At 41.6% G+C, this 20,200-nt stretch overlaps 2 protein-coding genes and 1 pseudogene across 3 annotated transcripts; 2 read left to right on the forward strand and 1 right to left on the reverse strand.

The window, feature by feature from the left end:
- Positions 1 to 3,947: 3,947 nt before the first annotated feature.
- On the reverse strand, positions 3,948 to 7,305 carry LOC147334712 (butyrophilin subfamily 1 member A1-like). Its single transcript, XM_086285981.1, has 3 exons — positions 7,257 to 7,305; positions 5,109 to 5,447; positions 3,948 to 4,352 (listed from the first exon to the last, which is right to left on the reverse strand). Exons 1-3 carry the CDS (start codon positions 7,303 to 7,305, stop codon positions 4,078 to 4,080), a joined length of 663 nt encoding a protein of 220 aa, XP_086142107.1. The 3' UTR covers positions 3,948 to 4,077.
- Positions 7,306 to 8,601: 1,296 nt separating this feature from the next.
- LOC147334713 (tripartite motif-containing protein 16-like) lies at positions 8,602 to 10,077 on the forward strand. The gene has a single exon (XM_086273961.1). The coding sequence runs from the start codon at positions 8,602 to 8,604 to the stop codon at positions 10,027 to 10,029; it is 1,428 nt and encodes a 475-aa protein (XP_086130087.1). The 3' UTR covers positions 10,030 to 10,077.
- A 43-nt stretch (positions 10,078 to 10,120) lies between these two features.
- On the forward strand, positions 10,121 to 16,111 carry LOC147334714 (RING finger protein 150-like; annotated as a pseudogene). Its single transcript, XR_015126344.1, has 2 exons — positions 10,121 to 10,866; positions 15,535 to 16,111. The product of XR_015126344.1 is annotated as an RING finger protein 150-like (transcript).
- The last annotated feature ends 4,089 nt before the right edge of the window (positions 16,112 to 20,200 follow it).

Raw genomic sequence — 20,200 nt, forward strand, 5'->3', positions numbered from 1 at the left:
TGTGGAATAATCCTAGTGCTCCTTTTAGTCTGGGACTAGGATTAATCCATGTCTGATAAACTGTTTTACCTTACTGTGAAAACATACAGCTGCGAATTTATCACCCGGTCTATCTGTACTGTACATAACGACATAGTGAGTGCATGATCATAATGTTTATAAAAGTTATGAAGAATTCAGGCTTTTCTTTCTTTTCTGCTTGAGTTGTTTCTGTCGCCTGTGGTTCTGAAATAAGAACAAACTTTACATATAAATGAATACTAAGTAATAATACAGCAGTCTCACAAATGGGGCCGCATCCCCATGACAACTTGTGTGCTTACAACATAAAGGTGTTTCCAGAGCCACTGATGGAAACAAGCCACACCTACAGCATGTGTCACAGTAAAAATATGTGCCACTAAACACTGAATTTGAATTATTTATATTTTAAAGGGAATTAATTCATTTAAAGCTGATTTTTAGAGATATTAAGGTTAATGTGAAATTAATACTTTTATATTTGCTTCACATAAAATCCACAGCTGCAGTTCCTCTAATGTCCACACGAGGACAGTGACCCAGTCCTTGTAGACCAGGAGTCCGCAACCTTTCTGATGACGAGTGCCATCTAAAATTTCCTTTAGAAGTCAATGTTCCATACGATTGCATTAGCAATAAATTTAATAATGCTCTATATTAACATTTACACACTATATAGAACAACTTCATAGAATTATATTTGTTCGCAGATGTTGGCAGCTATCAGCGAATAGTTATCAGCTATTTTTAAACAAAAAATGTTGATTTTCAACTGATGAGCTACTTAAACTTGAATAAATCCACTTTGTTTCCACAGTCAGTGAAATGAAGATGACCAAGATAACTGTGATGATGATTTTGTTTCCATGACTTTCATCATGAATCTGTTGATCAGACTTATTCAGTATCTCTGCAGTCAGCACAGTTAAGCAGCCACAGTTTGATCATCCACCAAAATCTAAAGTCAATTTAAACAGCTCACAGGAAACTTGATTCACCGAGATGTTTTGAAATCATGAAGAAGAAACTGGATGGTTGTAATTTACATGTGAGCTCTGAAAACATGTCACATTAGAAGGATTTTAGCCTGTAAACATCCACAGCAAACATCCACTCCCACTGAGATCTGCTCCATGATAAATGTGAGAGAAACTAAACACTGATGACATTTTAACGGTGTCCCTCCTGCAGATGGAGCTCAACATCAACTAATAACACAGATGTTACTGTAAACATTTATCAGCTCAGTTTGGAAACACAGAGACTCTGAAACTGTTTCGGGATTGTGCTGCTGGAGAAAGAAAGCAGAACTCTTCACTGTGGACATGAACAATGAGGAAACACAAACTACTGCTGTGTTTAACATAGTCATCAGGTGTTTACAGACATCTAGTCTTCCTTTTGTGCACTGCATAAAAATGCAACCTACTTCCCTTGAGTCTCTGATGTAACCTGACAGTCTCGTTGGTTGTTTAGAAAATGGGAGGGTTGTTAAATTTTATGTAATCATTAGAAAAATAATACTGGAAACATTTCAATGGGGAAAATAGTTGTTAGTATTACTTACCAGTTAAATACAAAATGAACTCAAAGTAGAGTCTGATAAAAAGAAATTCATTTACCTTTAATAAAACTGAAGCAGAGGATGAAAATCCAGAGGGAAACCCCTCCATGGAGGGTCGGCAGCAACCCGCTTTCAAATGGAGGCATTCAGAGACTCTGGTACTCTAAAGAAGAAAGAAAAATAAAAACACGTCACGCAAATGTCCAACCACACAGCCACAGGACACAGGTATAAAAGTGCATCTGTGTCAGATTGGACAACTAAACCAGGAGACAAACAGGAGAGGAGGGTGTGGTTCAGGAGTGAGATAACCAGTAAATAATGCCGTTAAATCTCAACGCACAGACATGAAACTCATATTTTAAGATCAGACTGAACTTTTACTTCCATTTTACTTGATATCTATTAACAAATAATCCTCAATAAAGCCAATAAATATGGCGTTATTTTTGTGCCACTATTTTGAGCCCCTGTAAAAAAACATTTACAAAGTGTTGCATTTTGAGGAGAAATTTATTTTGAGTGAAGAAAAGCTAAATTTGAGTGAACAGAAATCATTGCTGCGTGCAAAAAATGTATTTCGGTGTTTGCTCTTATCCATATACACACACAATAACAGCCCCTCTCGCTCAGGTTTTGCATTTGCTCTTTCTCAGATCTCTGCGGACCCGCTCGCAATGTGTTGCTCGCACCCTCAACATCTCTGCTCTTGCACATTCAACTCTTTCTGTACAGTGTTATATTTGTGCCACAAAACCAACCAATCACAGACTTGGATGAAAAAATTCCGATTGGCTGTTCCGATTGGCTCGCTAGCCACTGTAGCCAAACCCAGGCAAATATCCCAGAATGCATTTCGTCCAAAACTCAAACGAGGCAGTTGAGATGTTTGCAAACGTGGTAGCCAACAGGCACGTGCAGAGGGCGGTTGACCACCTGCCCCTTCAAACATATCTGCACGGCCCTGGTAACCAACTACAACAAATGTCTTAGCGCTGTACTCACCAGCAAGTGTCCAAATACTAGGTCATGCTTTATTCGTGGATCAAACACTTATGTCAGTCAATAACTGGCAAGATCATTTATATCTTTTATGTAATGTTTTTTTATGTCTGTAGTTTTGGTTGTAATTCTCTCTCTGTTTATTAAAATGAAACTGCCATAAAATTCGAGACTGTCCACTTCTTTTTTTGAGCAAACCTACAGATTCTTACAAATTCAGCAGCTACCTGCTGAATTAAATGCAAACCTAAGTTTCAGACTCTGCTTTATTACAGTACATAAAATAAAATTCTTACCACTTTGGGTTTGTTTCAACTTCCACAGAAAAACCACAACAAGAAAAACCATGCGAGAAAAAAAAATGATGGTAAAGACAATGAATCCAGATTCCCTGATGACATCACTTTCAAGAAGAAAGCAAAAATATTTTAAAACCTAAAACAGAAATGATAGAAATAATGAAATAGTTTGTTTCTGAATGTGAGTCATTATTACCTGGAACATGTCTGTGTATCTCTCTGCTCTGGTTGGTGTTCCTCTGTTGGACTATGCAGGTGATGTTGTTGCTGTGTCTCTTCTCCACAGTCAGTGTTGGGGAGTAACAGAATACATGTACCGCCGTTACGTATTTAAAATACAAAATATGAGTAACTGTATTCTGTTACAGTTACCGTTTAAAAAGGTGGTATTCAGAATACAGTTACTTTGTTGAAATAAATGGATTACACTGTGGTACTTTCCTGTTTCATTTTGTCGCGGGTCAGGACTGTTTGGGTTTTGTTTGACAGCTACGTTCTGTTGTTCCAGGCGGCAGCGTTACGGTTGCCATGGTTACAGGGCGACGCTCTCTCTCTCTCTGCGACTGTGTGTTTCCTGGGTGAGAGAGTGCCTTTTCGTTGTTGTTGTTGTTGTGCTAAGCTAACAGGCAGAATGCTACAAGCATAGCTCTAAAGAATGTAGCATCATGGGCAGTGTAGTCCGTGTTGCAGGGAGAATGGACTGCCATACACATTATGGGTCTGTGAGCGCGAGGAGGGAGAAAAAGGCGAGTGGAAAGGTACGAGTTGTCATCGAGCAAAAACGGGAGCTGGAAGCATGTAAATATAATAATAACCACTGCAGCCAAGAAGAGTGCCTGACGAGCCCAGTTGTAAGTAAGCTATTAAGACTCGACTGTACACCGTGTTCGTGTTTTCCTCCGAAAACAATAAGTTCCGTTCGAGCAGTCTTTCAACCCCTGTCTCTGTCTCTCGCAAGAAAAGTTGACCCACACAACAAAGTAAAGCTAGTTTTCGGCTACGAGCCGACAGGGACCCCGCCGTATTAGTCAGAGGTCCCTCTACTACAGTTTGGAGTCGCGGACCTTCAGTAATAGTAATAAATCACACAGCAATAGTACATTCACGTTGTTGTAAAAAGCATGATAATATATTAAGTAATCCAAAGTATTCAGAATACGTTACTGTCATTGAGTAACGTAACGGAATACGTTACAGAATACATTTTGGGGCATGTATTCTGTAATCTGTAATGGAATACATTTTAAAAGTAACCTTCCCAACACTGTCCACAGTCACTCTGCTGCTGACAGTATAGAGGTCATCAGGACCTCTGAGGGTCTCTGTAGGTCCAGCAGAGAGGAGGTTTCCCTCACCGTCCAACCACAGCAGCTCAGGCTCTGGATACCAGCCTGCAGACTCACACTGTAACACCACCCTGCTGCTGACATTTGACATCACCTTCATGACGGGTGTAGATGCTGAAGCTGAGGAAGGAAAAATGTATTCACCCACTGCATGTGTGACACCAGTCAAACATTTAGATACACCGAAGCAAGAAGACCAGAAGTATGAAATACAGTGGTCCGTCGCTATAACGCAGTTCACCTTTAGCGGTATCGCTGTTTCGCGGTTTTTTTTTGTGCAATTTTGCATGGTGCTTTTTTTTTTTTTTTTTTGTTTTTACCGTGCATTGTGTTCTGCGTCTTGATTGGCTGTAGACCATTGTCAATCAATCTCGTGCCGTGTCTCCTGTCAGTACAGAAAGCGTTCAGCTTGTCAAATTTACATAAGTCTTCTATTGTTAGCAGTGTTACTCTGAAATGCTGTACAGTATGTTTGTAAGTTTTCTCCCAAACGAACACAACAGTGTCGATGAAACGTCTTGCACCGTCAAAGGCAACATGGGTTCCTTTGGTTTCGCTCTATAATACTGGACTTATTTTTCTACAAAGGTTTGAACTTTGAAAGTGTTTAAACGAGAGAAAAAAGTGTGAAAATGTTCATGCCTGCTTGCGAAAAGTGTATAAAGTGTGTAGTGAGGGATTTTACAGCCTTAAAACATCTATAATAATATTAAAAAATAAAGCTGGCTACTTCACGGATTTCACCTATTGCAGGTTAGTTTTAGAACGTAACTCCCACGATAAAGGAGGGAACACTGTATTGTACATTTAGAAATGTGCAGTCAGGACCATAAACTGACTTTATTATGTATTTGTACTACAAAGATATCCACTTACCTACAATAAGGTGTACATGTGACCTTTGACCCAGCTTTGGAATGAGACATCTGTACGGTCCTTGATCAGACAGCTGTACTTTAGAGAGAGTCAGTGAGATGTTTCCATGCTCCGGTTTATAAAAGGACAGTGAGGTTCTTCCAACATATGACGGCTGTTTGTCGTCCACATTTTCTTTATTTTTCTCCCACATGTAGATAAATCCTGGTGTCAGGTGAGTTCTCGCCCACTCCAGCTGCAGCTGTGAAGCATCCACAGGACGTTCCAGAGAACAGGGTAAAACAACATCATCACCCAGGAGAGCCACCACTTGCTGCAGAGGTCCTCCCTGAAAATAACCTGAAACAGATCCGATATTTCACTGATGCTCTGGGAACAATCTGGAAGGCCGTGTCAGATATGTAAATAAGCACTGAATTTTATATGGCTTCTCAGTTTGTCGCATAAAGATAGAAATGAAATTGTGAAATAGTCAAGTCCTCCTTAAATTCGTTTAAAGGTTTACAGAAAACCTCAAATGTGCTGCTATAAATGTTACCTCTGCATGAGAGAAGTTTTAGAAGCAGGAAAACAACAATGGAGACTGAGGGTCAACACAGAAAGAGCATGCTGAGCTTCAGCCTCTCGTGCACTTCCTTCTTCATCTGTCTTCTGCTTCCTGAAACAATAAAACACACGTGTACTTTGATCAACCACACTTAATCTTCCTGGATCATCACAACAGAATAATGTTGTCTGTGTTGAATTTATTAAATTATATTAAATACCCAAACAATATTTTAATCTAACATGTCTCCAGGTTGTTGTTTTTTCTTTTTTCTTTTTTACTGTTACCTATTTTTAATATTGGGAAGCCAATTTGAAAACACAGTTTTGCAGCAGACAATCCAACCTGTGCTAAAAGAGCTTAAAAAATAACACAAACATCTTTCAGTCTAAAAAAGTAATTTCTCAGGTTTTGGGACTCCGGTGCAACACAGTGACAGTCATTATGTACTAGTGGAGAAAAAAATGGAACAGTGGTGAATGTTCACAGACGTGTTCGGCCTACAAAAACTACCCCGAGAGCGCATTAATGACTCATCCAGGAGGTCACAATATCCGACAACAACATGTAAAGAACTGCAGGCCTTTATGATGATCAGCAAGACTCTTAGGAAAATGTTCTGTGGACTAACAAAAGATGAACTTTTGAGGTTTGTTCTGGGGCTGCTTTGCTGCTTCAGGCCCTGGAGGACTTTCCAGTCAGCAATGTGATGATTTTATTTTTTAATGTCTGTACTGAATAATGCTACTCTAATTGCTTAAAGTGAAACATATTGTCTCTATGCGGATATTAAGAAACTGAAACAATGCTCCACGTGTTACATTTTACTTTCTTTGCTGCAAATACGTCTTTAACTCTGGAAAGTACCTTTGCCTCAGGTTTGATAACTGAAGGATTCATCTTAAAATATGTGCATTATAATTAAAACTGGGATCATTCATTCTGAATCATTGTCAGACTCTACAACAAGTCATCCAACCATCCTTTTTGAAATTAACATTATATTGAGTAGAGTTAAATTTCGAGCTGTTATTAGAACTACTTTACTAGCTTTATGATCGCAATGTTGCGAGTGGCTGAAGCAACACAGTTACTACAACCTGGAAGAAGCACCGCTCTCACAGCAGTCAGGAGTTCTGACACTTTAAACTGGATACGTTTGCATGTTAAACGTCACACAGCCCGTGGAAGCAGCTTTAGTCACATTATAAGATCGATCGTACTAAAAAACTTGTATACAAAAGAATCAGTGAAAATGTGGATTTATTCACTCGATTTTAAATCGAACATAACCTGGTCCTGGCAGGTCATGTATTCACCTTCATGTGTTTAATAAACGGGTCAAAAGAGCCTCTGTCACCAAACAGAAAACTAAAGTTTCAAGCTTAACACACTGCACGTTTTTCTCGCTTCGTAGAGGGGATTAATAATGTTAATATTTGTAAGTTGCTATCAAAGGTGCTGGCAAACAGGCTGAAGATGGTGATGGATCAAATTTTACATCCAGGGCAAACTTACTGTGTGCTGTGTAGGTCTATTGTCGACAATGTGTCATTAGTTAGAGGTGTTTTGGAAGTCTCCAGTTCACTGGGTTATGATACTGATCTGATTTCTCTGGACCAAGAAAAAGCTTTTGGCTGAGTTGAGCATCGTTACCTCTGGAGTGTGCTAGAAAGGTTTGGTCTCGGCTCTGGTTTAATCGCTAAGATTATGGTTTTGTACGAGGAAATTGAAAATGTACTGAAAATAAATGGTCGTTTGTGTAAACCTTTTAAATTAACTAGAGGCATTAGGCTGGGCTGTCCACTGTCGGGTATGCTCTGTCTATCAAACCAGTGTTGCACAATGTGAGGTCATCCATTACTGGGTTGGTTTTATCTGATGTCAATATGTCTTTTAGTTTGTCTGCGTATGCTGATGATATTATTGTATTTGTTAGGAGTCACCAAGATGTGAATAAGTTGGGAATAATTGTTGGGAACTTTTGCAGATTTTTAGCTGCACAGGTGAATTGGGCTAAGAGTGAGGCTCTGGCGGTGGGTGATTGGCTGACTGGGCTCCCACGACTTCCAGGTGAGCTGAGATGGTAAAGGGGAGGGTTGAAGTATCTGGGTGTGTACGTGGGAGATGAGGCTACAGAATGTAAGAACTGGGAAGGGGTGGTGGAGAAAGTTGGGGGAAAATTGGAAAAGTGGAGGTGGCTGTTGCCCCAAATGTCATATAGAGGGAGAGTGTTGATTATAAATAACTTGGCCACTTCTGTTTATGGCATCGATTAGCTTGTATAGAACCCCCTCCTGGTGTGGTACATGATCTTCAAGTTTTGTTGGTTTATTTCTTTTGGGACAATCAACACTGGGTACTCCAGGCAGTACTTTTTTTTTGCCCAAGAGGAAGGTGGACAAGGATTGGTTCACCTAGAGAGCAGAACTTTGTGTCTTTCTGTGATTTGAGATCATCACCAAAGTTTCACATTCATTTCCAGCTGAACATTGAACATTTAAAAAGTGCTCTTTTGTGCGTATAACATATAAAAATTATAAAATAAAAATGTGATGATCTCAAATCACAGAAAGAAAAACACACAAAGTGTGATTTATTTATTTATATAGAAGAAAGTGTTAACAAGCTTAAGTTGAAGTGAGCAGTAAATAAAAGGGTTAAACACACAGTTTCACTCTCTAACTGCTCCTCTTCCTGGAGTGAAGCACAGCCTGATAACCCTCCCTCTTCTTCCTGCTCTTAAACACAGCACCTCCTCTCTGTCCACGTGTTTCCTCGTTCCCTCCCCTTCAGATCTGCAGTTTGCCGATGACCAACATGTGGTGACGTGTAAGAGCTGACAGGCTCCATTCACTGCAGAAACATGTTGTTGAGATCAGAGCTCAGACTAGTTTCAGTTATAAGGAAGAGAAACTCACACAGTCACTGACACTGATAGGAAAAATGGCGCAGAAAGGAGTTCAGCTGGACCGAGAAACCTTCTCTTGTTCCATCTGTTTGGATCTACTGAAGGATCCGGTGGCTATTCCCTGTGGACACAGCTACTGCAGGAACTGTATTAAAGGTTTCTGGGATGAAGAGGACAGGAAGGGAATCCACAGCTGCCCTCAGTGCAGGAAGACTTTCACACCGAGGCCTGTCCTGGAGAAAAACACCATGTTAGCAGCTTTAGTGGAGCAGCTGAAGAAGACTGGACTCCAAGCTGCTCCAGCTGATCACTGCTATGCTGGACCTGAAGATGTGGCCTGTGATGTCTGCACTGGGAGGAAGCTGAAAGCCATCAAGTCCTGTCTGGTGTGTCTGATCTCCTACTGTGATAAACACATTCAGCTTCATTTGGAGTCTCCTGCCTTTGAAAAACACAAGCTGGTGGCCCCCTCCAAGAAGCTCCAGGACAACATCTGCTCTCGTCATGATGAGGTGATGAAGATTTTCTGTCGTACTGATCAGCAGAGTATCTGTTATCTCTGCACAATTGATGAACATAAAGGCCATGAAACAGTCCCAGCTGCAGCAGAAAGGACTGAGAAGCAGAAGGAGCTCGAGGTGAGACGACTAAACATCCAGCAGAGAATCCAGGAGCGAGAGAAAGATGTGAAGCTGCTTCAACAGGAGGTGGAGGCCATCAATGGCTCTGCTGATAAAGCAGTGGAGGACAGTGAGAAGATGTTCACTGAGCTGATCCGTCTCCTCCAGAAAAGAAGCTCTGATGTGAAGCAGCAGGTCAGATCCCAGCAGGAAACTGAAGTGAGTCGAGTCAAAGAGCTTCAGGAGGAGCTGGAGCAGGAGATCGCTGAGCTGAAGAGGAAAGACGGCGAGCTGGAGCAGCTCTCACACACAGAGGATCACAACCAGTTTCTACACAACTACCCCTCACTGTCAGCACTCAGTGAGTCTACACACTCATCCAGCATCAATATTCGTCCTCTGAGCTACTTTGAGGATGTGACAGCAGCTGTGTCAGAGACCAGAGATAGACTACAGGACATTCTGAGAGAGGAATGGACAAACATCTCACTGACAGTCACTGAAGAGGATGTTTTACTGTCACCACCAGAGCCAAAGACCAGAGCTGGATTCTTAAAATGTTCACATGAAATCCCACTGGATCCAAACACAGCAAACAGACGTCTGTTATTATCTGAGGGGAACAGAAAAGTAACATTTATGAATCAGCAACAGTTTTATTCTGATCATCCAGACAGATTCACTGGATGGCTTCAGGTCCTGAGTAGAGAGAGTCTGACTGGACCTTGTTACTGGGAGGTGGAGTGGAGAGGGGGAGAAGTTTATGTCGCAGTTGCATACAAGAATATCAGCAGAGCAGGGAGCTCTGATGAATGTGGATTTGGGTGGAATGACAAATCTTAGGTCTTAACTTGTAACACAGAAAATTTTCAATTTTGGCACAACAGCCAACCGCCTGGTGCTTCACTTCGGTGGGCTCACGTCGCGTCACTCCTGTGGTGATTTCTCCTTTCAGTTGTGCGCATTTAGGAGTTTTTCGTGGGTGTTTCTCATCGAGTTAACGGTGGAGGCTGGAAATGGAGACTGCTAACAGGCGTCTGCTGCTAGGTAGCCCGAGAGTAGAGGAGGGGAGCGGCTAAAAACAGATTTTTTTTCTTTGGTGTGAACAAAGGGGAGTATAAGCGAGTTAAACATGCTCCTGGTGGTTTTGCCTTGTAGCATGGTGGAGTAGGAGGCTCCAGTGTTGAAGCTACCGGGCTCCTCCGACCTACCGACACACAGCTCGCTCTCACCCCGGGGAGGCTCGTCATGGCCCCGGGCTCGCTGGTGGCGGGTCTACGTGGCTGCTCTCCTTCTGCTTCGTCCACCTGCTGTGCCTGGACTTCACCGTGGCCGAGCGGGAGGAGTGGTACACCGCCTTCGTCAACATCACCTACGTGGACCCGGCCACCTCGGAGCTGCGCACCGAGAAGACGGAGTGCGGGCGATATGGCGAGCACTCTCCGAAGCGGGACGCCAAGGGGGTGTTGGTCCTGCCCGCAGCACCGCTCGACCGCCAGGCCTGCGACCCCAACACCCGCTTCGCGGTGCCCGCTCAGGCCGGGGCCTGGGTGGCGCTCATAGCCCGGGGCAACTGCACCTACAAGGACAAGATCCGCCACGCTGCAGCCCACAACGCCTCTGCGGTGGTCATCTTTAATGTGGGCTCCACCAACACGAACGACACCATCACCATGCCAGGTAGATGATGCTCTGCTTTATTCACCCCAATAAATGCGCAGTTAACTCGATTTCCTCCCTCTGTGAAGGAGGCTTTGTAGAGCTTTTCTAAGTTGGGTAGTTTGCTGCTGGGGTGAATAGAATAGAATAGAATAGAATGCCTTTATACAACCGTATAGTCACAATAATGACATACAGAGCATCTCCTACTCAGTGCAAACATGCTGGGGGGAGGCAAAGTTCTGCAGCACTATATACATATGGAAAGCATTAACAGAGGGAAAATATATATACATAGGATTGGTATTGCAGAGTGGTGGTTCTTAGAGGAAATGGGAAGAAAAAAATTGGGGGGGCTGTGTTATCGGTGCATGTGTGAGTTCAGGGTGGTTATAGCTTTAGGGAAGAAAGTGTTTTCGAGTCTGTGGGTTTTTGTGCTGATGCACCTGTAGCAGGCTGAACATGTTGAAACCAGGGTGGGAGCTGTCCTTGATGATGTCTCCTGCTCTGCTGAGGCAGCGGGAGGAATAACTGTCCATCAGGGAGGGGAGAGGGCAGCCGATGATCTTTTGTGCTGTCTTGACTACTCTCTGAAGCCTCGCTCTATCCACCTTAGTACAGCTGCCGTACCATACTGTCATGCAGTAGGTTAGCAGGCTCTCAATGGACGACTGGTAGAAGGTCATGGGGATTAAAGGTGACGTGGACAATGTTTATCTTAATTTCTTAATACAAACGTCATGGAAAAAGTCCAACTGACGAGGTATTTCTGTTATAAGGGATGTGTTGAGTCATCTAGTTTTATGTCCAAGGAGGTGTTATATGCAAACTGTCCCCAGATTCTCCTTATTTGGAAATTGTGTAGTTTAGACTAGAGGAACCACTTTTTGCTGAGCAGTGTATTTTTATATAATTTTAAAGTTGTGTTTCCCCACTTTCACAATTCTCCCATCTGTGGAGGCACTGTTTTGCTGCCACTCTCACTGGGCAGGGTGAAGCACTCACACTGGGGACTGCTTTACTATGGACACTGAGAAATAGTTGAGTGGAAAATGTAGATGTGTGTACAGGTTAAGTTGGTGTCGGGTATAAATTAAATGTAGAACATAGACACACTGACACCAGACATTGGTTTGACTCAGTTTTGGTCTCACCTGTTGGTGTGTTGGGGCAAGAAATTGTCTCATTTAGACTTAACAAGTCAACACTCTCTTCTTCATCACCTCATCTTCCTCTTCTGACTGCTGCTGAGCTCCAACCCTTTTTACCTCCTGGAGATGATTCATACTCACTGAAATTTCACTCATGACACAGAAACTGTTCAGTTATTCTTCATTTATTAGTCTGTTTATCAGGAACCTCTGTTGATTTTATATGCAAAGGATTTTTCTTCTATCATTGAACCTTTTAAGGGTTTTCTCTTAGTAGTTTTGGGGAGTTTTTAATTAGATTTACAGCTTCAGAATAACTTTGTGATGTCAGATTAGAAAGTCTGTGTCCAACCCTGGTGTTTGATCAGATGTTTGATCCCTGCAGGGTTGGATTTTTTATATGAATGTTGAATTTGTTGTTTTGGAATTGAGTTTGATTTTCACTGATGGAGGATTCAAGTGTAAAAAGTGGATCTACCAACAGTTTATTTCTTTGGTATTATGATTCAATGTTATGATTAAATATATTGTCCTCTTTTTGTGTGACAGAGGCAGGGATTTCTCTGTCCTGGATGTAAATTTGCCCAGTAAATTGTTGAAACTGTCAAATAAACCTTGTTTGTGTTTTGTGATTTAAAACATAACCCAGTGTTCCCAGGTAATGTAGAGAGGTCTGTGTTCACAACACTCATGTGTGGAAATGTATCAATAGTGTGTGTTGGGAGCTGATAACAAGCGAAGACACCCAGAAAATGTGTTTCCTTGAAAATTGTTCTTTTATCAATGCTGGTTAATTCTGTCTCTGGGGGAGTGTAGTTTGTGGCTCGGCTGCAGGGGAGGGGTGCAGCAGTGTGTTCAAGGGAGGCTGGTTGTCACAGCCAGCAAGCATCATCTCAGCATACCTTCCCTATTTTAGTAGCTGCTGGAGGAGGAGAGAAGTGAGCTGAGGGTGAAGCAGCTGGACAAGCAGCACAAGAGTGAGCATTGTGGGAAGTGTAAAAACACATGGTACATGGAACGATCCAGAGGATTTCTGAAACAGGTTTCCAGCCTTACGTTTCCAGTTTGAGTTAACAACACATTCCCTGAAAGGCCTTCATCAGCTTCCAGCTGAAGCAGAATAAAGTGTAACACTGATGATGTGATGCATAATTCCCTAGATCACAGCGAGTGTGTTGCACATTGGTGTGGGAAGCATCAAATTTAACAGGCATGCACTGCTTAGTGTTTTTGTGTGATGGGAATGAAATAAGAAGATGTGTTAACACTTACAGTCTGACCATTTGTGTCTCATAGCGATCGTGGAAAACACATGACATAAATGATATCATGACTGTGCTCACTCGGTGGGTTTGGGCAGTGTGAATAAGCTTCACATTGCTGCAGGGGAATCAGCAGGTGTAACGCTGCCAAACCGGAGGTGAAACATTGTTTAAAGGGGGAAGATACTTACACTCTTCATAACCAGCAAGAAGACTTTTTCCCAGAAATAGAATTGGAAGAGATAGAAATCAGAGATATTCTCAGAGTTGCTGACTGAAGGTCTGTGATGCTTCTTTATCAGTTTATTTCCATTTGTTAAACGATGCTGTCAGTGGCCGTCATCCACACAGTGCCTCTCTGACAGAAACAGTCGTGTGGATCAGGGATTCCCAGCCCCGCTGCATCCACAGTGACTGATTATGGAAAACAGGCTCCTGTCATTCGATTATGTCCAGAGAAACTCCATGTGACGTTTGACGTTGGTCACGACTTAGCGCTGAGTTGCATAACAGGGCTGACTGCTCTGTAGCACCGTAAGTGGTGTTCTTTTGAGTCGCTCTGCTGCTGAGTGAAGTAACAGCTGTTTCTCTGACAGCTGGAAACTCCTTCAGGGATCCCTGGCAGGCCTACACTAGGGCTGCTACGATTAGTCGACTAGTCACGATTACGTCGACTATCAAAATCGTCAACGACTAATTTAATAGTCGAGGCGTCGTTTGAAGCTTTGTAAGATCACAAAAGACGCAGGAATAAGTAGCAGGATTTAAGAGTGTAATAACGGACTGAAACAGAAGATGGCAGCACTGCATATACAAGGATGCCAGCTGCCGTTAAACCCCGAAGAAGAAGAAGAAGAAGAAGAAGCTGTGTCCCAGAATTCATAGCGCAGCCCAGCTCAGTTTCCAAAAATGGCGGCAGCTAGTTAGTTTTAACTTTACTCTTATTATTCTTTCTGGGTCACAAAATAAAGCAAGGGCAGGGATAGCTCAGTAGGTAGAGTGGTTGCCCCATGATCGGAAGGTCGGGGGTTCGATTCCCCTTAACAGCTACCCTGAGGTACCCCTGAGCAAGGTACCGTCCCTACACACTGCTGCCCACTGCTTCACTGAGTGAATGGGTTAAATGCAGAGAGCAATTTCCCCACGGGGCTCAATAAAGTACAATAATGTACACACTTTCTTCTTCTAAACGTTTAACATATTTTCAGGTGAGAATGTAGCTGTGTAAACCTCAAATATCGGCTCAGTTTATCAAGACACCACATACTTTCAAAAGCGCTCCGATGTTTTCGGAGACGTCTGTTACCCACTAGCTCGATAGCGAGCCGGGGGCAAGGTCACTAGAGCCGTGAGAACACCGGACTCCCGGCAAATTGTTTTCAAACACACCGCCATCTTTTGCTGCTCAGGTTAAACATGATATATGAGTCACTTAGATAACTTAAAATGTTATTGTTTGGCTTTTTTTAGTATTTTATTTGTTCCTGAGTAAATCGGTTTGGCTGAGATTAAAGTTATAGTTTTTACACAGCTGAATAAACGTCAAGCAGACAGCTGATTATCAGAAGTGTGAGATGCTCGAGAATATACTCCGGTGTCCTGTTATATTTTAGATAGCAAGGAGTTTATTAAACTTCACCGAAACAATCTGCAAATTTCATTAAAATTTAATAAACTATCATCTTTTTTTAGTTAGCACATACCTTAAACACTTAAAGCTGTAAGCTAATGATAGTTATATAAGAGCAGATGCTGCTGGTGCAATAAGCTGAACGTTTTATGTCCAATGGATGATGATCTGATTAGTCGCAAAAATAATCGGTGACTAGTCGATTATCAAAATAATCGTTTGTGGCACCCACATTTAGATGCCATGAATTCACGGCCCGCTACCAAACAACTCACGGGCCGGTACTGTCCGTGAGTTGTTTGGGGACCGCTGGATTAGAGCCACATGAACTACATTACAAAGCCACACTAGTGACATAGAAAGGAGAAGGGAAGTGTTTTGGATTTTTAAATATAAGCCCACTAAATATCCTTGCTTCAATAATGTAGATTTATTTTTTATTCATCTTGATATTTGAAACCTATTCCTGTTCCTAGTAATTGGTGGTTGTTGCTCCTGGAGTTCTACTCCTTTTTTTTAATTGACAAATATTTTAGGCCAAAATGATGACATCAATCAATCAATCAATCAATCAATATTTATTTATATAGCTTATGTAAAAAGTACAGTGTCCATCAAAGTGCTTCTCACCTGTCCTCATCTTCAGGTGCGAGCGAGGTCGTCGCCATCATGATCCCGGAGCCAAAAGGCCGCGAGATCGTATCGCTGTTGGAACGAAATGTGACGGTCACCATGACAATCACCATCAGGACGAGGAACCTGCAGAAGTACGTGAGCAGGACGTCGGTGGTGTTCGTATCGATCTTCTTCATCGTGCTGATGATCATCTCCATCGTCTGGCTCATCTTCTGCTACATCAAGAGGTTCAGATACACCAACGCGGGAGACCGGAACCAGGCGCGAACACGGGTCTGCGTCTCCTGCTGTTCTGCTTAGTTTATGAAGACAATGAAGATAATGATAATGTGAGACACTTACTGACATGTACAGATGGATTTTCTAAGTATGAATGCAGGTGTCTTCAAACCAAGGCAGGAGCATCTGTTGCATCTGCTTTTCTGTTCTGAGTGAGGGACGTGTACCTGTTAAACTTCAAACAGATGAAGTTTAATAATAAACATTTCCATCAGGTGATGGTTCAGTTTAATATCACACTGTGATGGATTTAAAAGAATTGTAAGTGAATAAAAAAGATGTAAGTGTGAAAACTTGGTTGTAAAACACATTTTCATTTAATCTTTTTTCAGTATCAATTTTTTTCACTTTCAATACAAACCTTTTCAGTACATTTATTTCAGTTTCAATATTATTTTTCAGTTTCATTTTAAGGTTCATTCATGCTGTGGCCCTCTGTTTTTAAGCGGTGTTAATGTTTATCAGAATTCCTTCTGTGATATATATTTAGCTAGAATCTCCACATTTATTTGAAGAAAACGTTTTTTTTATTTAGCTGTATTTCTAAAGATTTTTAAGTGTTCACTGATGCCTTATTTGTGCATACAACCTGTTATTGTAGTTAGTTTTATGTCTTGGATTTGTCTTAATTTTGTGCTCCTTAACAGCCTTTGTTTCCTGCATGTACAGCTTATGTGATTAATGGCCAGGAGGGTTTGCAGTTTCATCAAAACATGAGCTGTTTGTTGCTTTCATTATGAATTTGCTGACTATGGCTGCTTATAAAAGTCAGATTATTACATTAATATGTTATTAATATCTGTATATTGATTTAATTTTGCTGTCAGACAGTTTAGTGCGTAGCAGCAAGGGTTGTGTGGTTTTATTGTTTGTTACTGCCTGGAGTAATCAAAGTACAGTTTGACTTTTCGTGCTATAGCATACAAAGAGCACCACGCTGGGGTGTCACCTCTGAATGAGCTGGGTGTGGAGTTAGTCTCAGGTTTTGTGCTGGACTATATGCACCTTGTGTGTCTGAGGGTAACCTTATTAATCTTTGGGTAAAAGGTCCCTGAACATGCAGACAGTCTATGCAAGTAAAAGTGATTTCAGCATTCATGCTTTTTTTCAGGCAATATTTTCAAGGACCCAAGGTCTCTCCTTGTACTTAGCATGTAGAAAGCAACTGAATTAAGACAATTTTTGTTTTAAACAGGTCCTGTTGTTTTACTTCATAATGTACCAATCCAAATGTATAGACACTTTATACTTTTATCTATATCTAAGTCTTGATTTGTGTAATGTAGGGGGGGATTCTTATTGTGACAAACATTTTACAGGATTGCCAAGTTGTCAAAGCACCGTGTCAGGTCTTTGAAAACTGTAATTCAGCTTCCCGCCGACTCAACGTGCCTTGGAACTTACTTTGTTTCAAATCTGTCTAAACACACACATACTAGTTGACTTCTTTTTGCTTTCCCCCCAGCATGCTATGATTTGCAGTTGTTGATTTTCTGGATGGTGGAGGTGGATCCAAAATTCTTTGCAACTGGTATCACTCAGCATTTTTCTTTTTGCAGTGTTTTTCTTTTTGCAAGTGTTTTCTGAAGTTGCAGTCCGTTTGGCCTCTCAGGGCCACCGTAGGTAAGGCATGTTCACTTCCTGTCATTTATGGGCTCAACTGTGCCTTGTATAGACCGTTAAAGGGATTAAACCATATACGGGGTGAAGGGAGATAACCCTTTGGTGTTGTTAGATGTTTTTAAAACACGTGTAACCAGGAAGTCACGTATACAAACACACATACACGCACTCACATGCTCGCATATGCATACATACACACAAACACAGTGCCTTAGCTTTTACGACACACCATATGGGTTTTACAATGGGGTGTTTCTCTAACTGTTTTTACTGAATAACAGGCTGGAGTTGAAGTTGTCTGGGATCAGGTGAGGAGCTTAAAGCTCTGGGATCCTGACTGGACTGGCTTCCTTTTCAAGTTAAAATGGACTGAGCTCTGAGTGTCTTGCTTTGTTCACGGGGATAAGTCTCTGAGTTAGCGAGGTCTGCGAGTACAGACCTAACAATGTGGATTTATCCAGTCATTTATCCAGACATAACCTGGTCCTGGCAGGTCATGTGTTTAATAAACAGGTCAAAACAGCCTCTGTCACCAAACAGAAAACTTTAAAGTTTCAAGCTCAGCACTGCACACTTATTTCCCTTCATACTACATTCTGATATTCATAATGATGTAAACTTTCCACTCCACAGAGAAAACAATGACACTATTGCACAGAATAAATGAAACACATTAATGAAAATCTGAGAATGTTACCTGTAATGTCAGGTTCTGTGTATTAAAAGTGAGTGAACGTATCCATGGGAGCTGATGTAACGACTGTGTTTTCTCAGCCACGTGGGGGAGTGTTTATAAACAAACATCAGAACTTCTTGTGGAGGACTTGGTGATCTGCGCATGCGTGAATCTGAGCCTCATGAAAGTTAGTTTTCTGGTAAAACCTTTTTTCAGTGTCATGTTGTGTAAACTTTCCTCAGAAATCTGATTAAATTCATATTCACATAAATAATCTTTTTCTGTATCTGTTCGTTTGCAGTTCGTCCGGGGTTCACATGAATTTCACCTTTGTGTATGTGGTATTGGAAAAAAAATACTAATAGTAATATTTTTTAGCATATGCCTTTATGGTGGGAACTCTGAAATGTGTTCAGTTCCTACCATGGACACATTTCTAGAAGGAAATTGAAGTTTTGATTTATTTCTTCAGTCTGTTTCATTGTTACACTGTTAAAGACTGACACTCAGCTCTGAAAGGTTAAACCTGGATTTGTTTTAATGACCAGCAGGGGGAGACTCCTTTATCTTGAAAAACAGACCAGATTATATTGAAGTCTATGACAGAATGAGCCTCGATCTCACTATGACCTCATTATAAACTTTCCAGGTGACTTCATGATCTCCAGGTGCTGCTATATAAAATTTTTGAAATTTATAATTGTTTATTTTGCAAATTATGGGCTCTAGAATCAAAATAAGTCAATAAAGTCAGGATGCTTTAGGTCTGCTTCTAATTCCTCACATCCAACCTCTTTAAATCCAAGTCAGCTTCAAACTCTCATATAAACCTATAAATATCATCTCACATCCATCTTTTATCCTGTGACTGTGGCTGTATCCCAATTCAGGGTCTGCAGCCTTAAAGTACGCAGCCTCAACGATCCTCAAGGGCCGCTAAGGCCGGAAGTGCGAGGCTTGTGAAATGGGACGGTCTAGCCTCCGTTGCGCTGCCCAGGTTGCCTAGCAACCATGATACTAACAGCTAGAAACGTTTCATACAGCTTTGTTTGACAGAAATGAAGGAGAAAATCTGTTCATTTGTTTGTTTCTTTCTACATGAGCTTTGATCATTCTCTGTAAGATTAAGCTCAGCTATTGAACGGCGTATATTGTAAAGTAAAGGCTTTAAAACCAAGTTAGTACAAACGTCACTAATGTCACATAACTTTGCCGGCATGTGGCCAACAGTAATGTTTAATGTTCTTCGTTATTAAACATTTGCACATAAATAAGTGCATATCCAGTACTTACTTAAAGTTTACTCTTCGGGCGCCCCTCATCTGCCGTTTATTTTTTCGGCAAAATTATCCACACCCACCGCCGCGCTATGCATTCTGGGATATGTTGGGCCACGAAGTCTACACCGCCACGTCCTTAAAATTCAGGGAAATGAAGGACGCATTTGCGGGCCGCATTTCGAGCAGCCTTCGAATTGGGACAGCCTTCGTCGCGTCGCTGTGACGTAATCGGCCTTAAAATGCGGCCTTTAAGGCTGCAGACCCTGAATTGGGATACAGCCTGTGTCTGTGCTGCTCCCATGTAGGAGGACAGCAGTGTTTTACAAACATTACTGACAGCTGTCAGTGCTACACCTCAGCCTCACAGATACACCTGTGGTATCAGTCAGAGAATGCTACATCTCCTCGTTCTCAAATTAACATGTTCACAGTGTTGGATGTCCATTCAGCCGACACACTGGAATTATGACATCACCCCATCAGCCTTCATAGTGTAAATCTGATTTAAGTCTGTCATTGGTTGTATTTATTCCAGACTGGAGGACGAGTTACAGGAAGTCAGAGTTGTGATATTTAAATGTTCATGTGATGTAAAAACTTCTTGACACAGAATTCAGTTGAATTCAATTTAAATTCTTTTATATTAATTTTGTTTACATATTCAAAATATATTATATATAGTTTTGCATAAATGATAATATTTCCATGTCCATCGTTTAACCAGGTGTTTCACACTGAGTTGTTGTCACAGCTGTGTGCAGTGCAGAGATACAGCACACAAGAGGCAGAGCTGGACAGTGAAAGACAAACTTACAGAG

This window comes from Aulonocara sp. 'chitande type north' Nkhata Bay, linkage group LG3 (genome assembly GCF_057382095.1).
Source record: "Aulonocara sp. 'chitande type north' Nkhata Bay isolate Kocher_YH1m ecotype deep benthic linkage group LG3, A_spYH_male_GT1.1, whole genome shotgun sequence".
Lineage (NCBI taxonomy): Eukaryota > Metazoa > Chordata > Actinopteri > Cichliformes > Cichlidae > Aulonocara > Aulonocara sp. 'chitande type north' Nkhata Bay.

Coding starts and splice junctions, on each gene's coding strand:
- LOC147334713 (XM_086273961.1), top strand. CDS start 8,602: ATGGCGCAGAAAGGAGTTCAGCTGGACCGAGAAACCTTCTCTTGTTCC.
- LOC147334712 (XM_086285981.1), bottom strand. CDS start 7,305: ATGCTCAACTCAGCCAAAAGCTTTTTCTTGGTCCAGAGAAATCAGATC. Junction 5,448..7,256: donor GGTCCAGAGAAATCAGATCA/GTATCATAACCC, acceptor GATCTGTTTCAG/GTTATTTTCAGGGAGGACCT. Junction 4,353..5,108: donor ACATGTACACCTTATTGTAG/GTAAGTGGATAT, acceptor TTCCTTCCTCAG/CTTCAGCATCTACACCCGTC.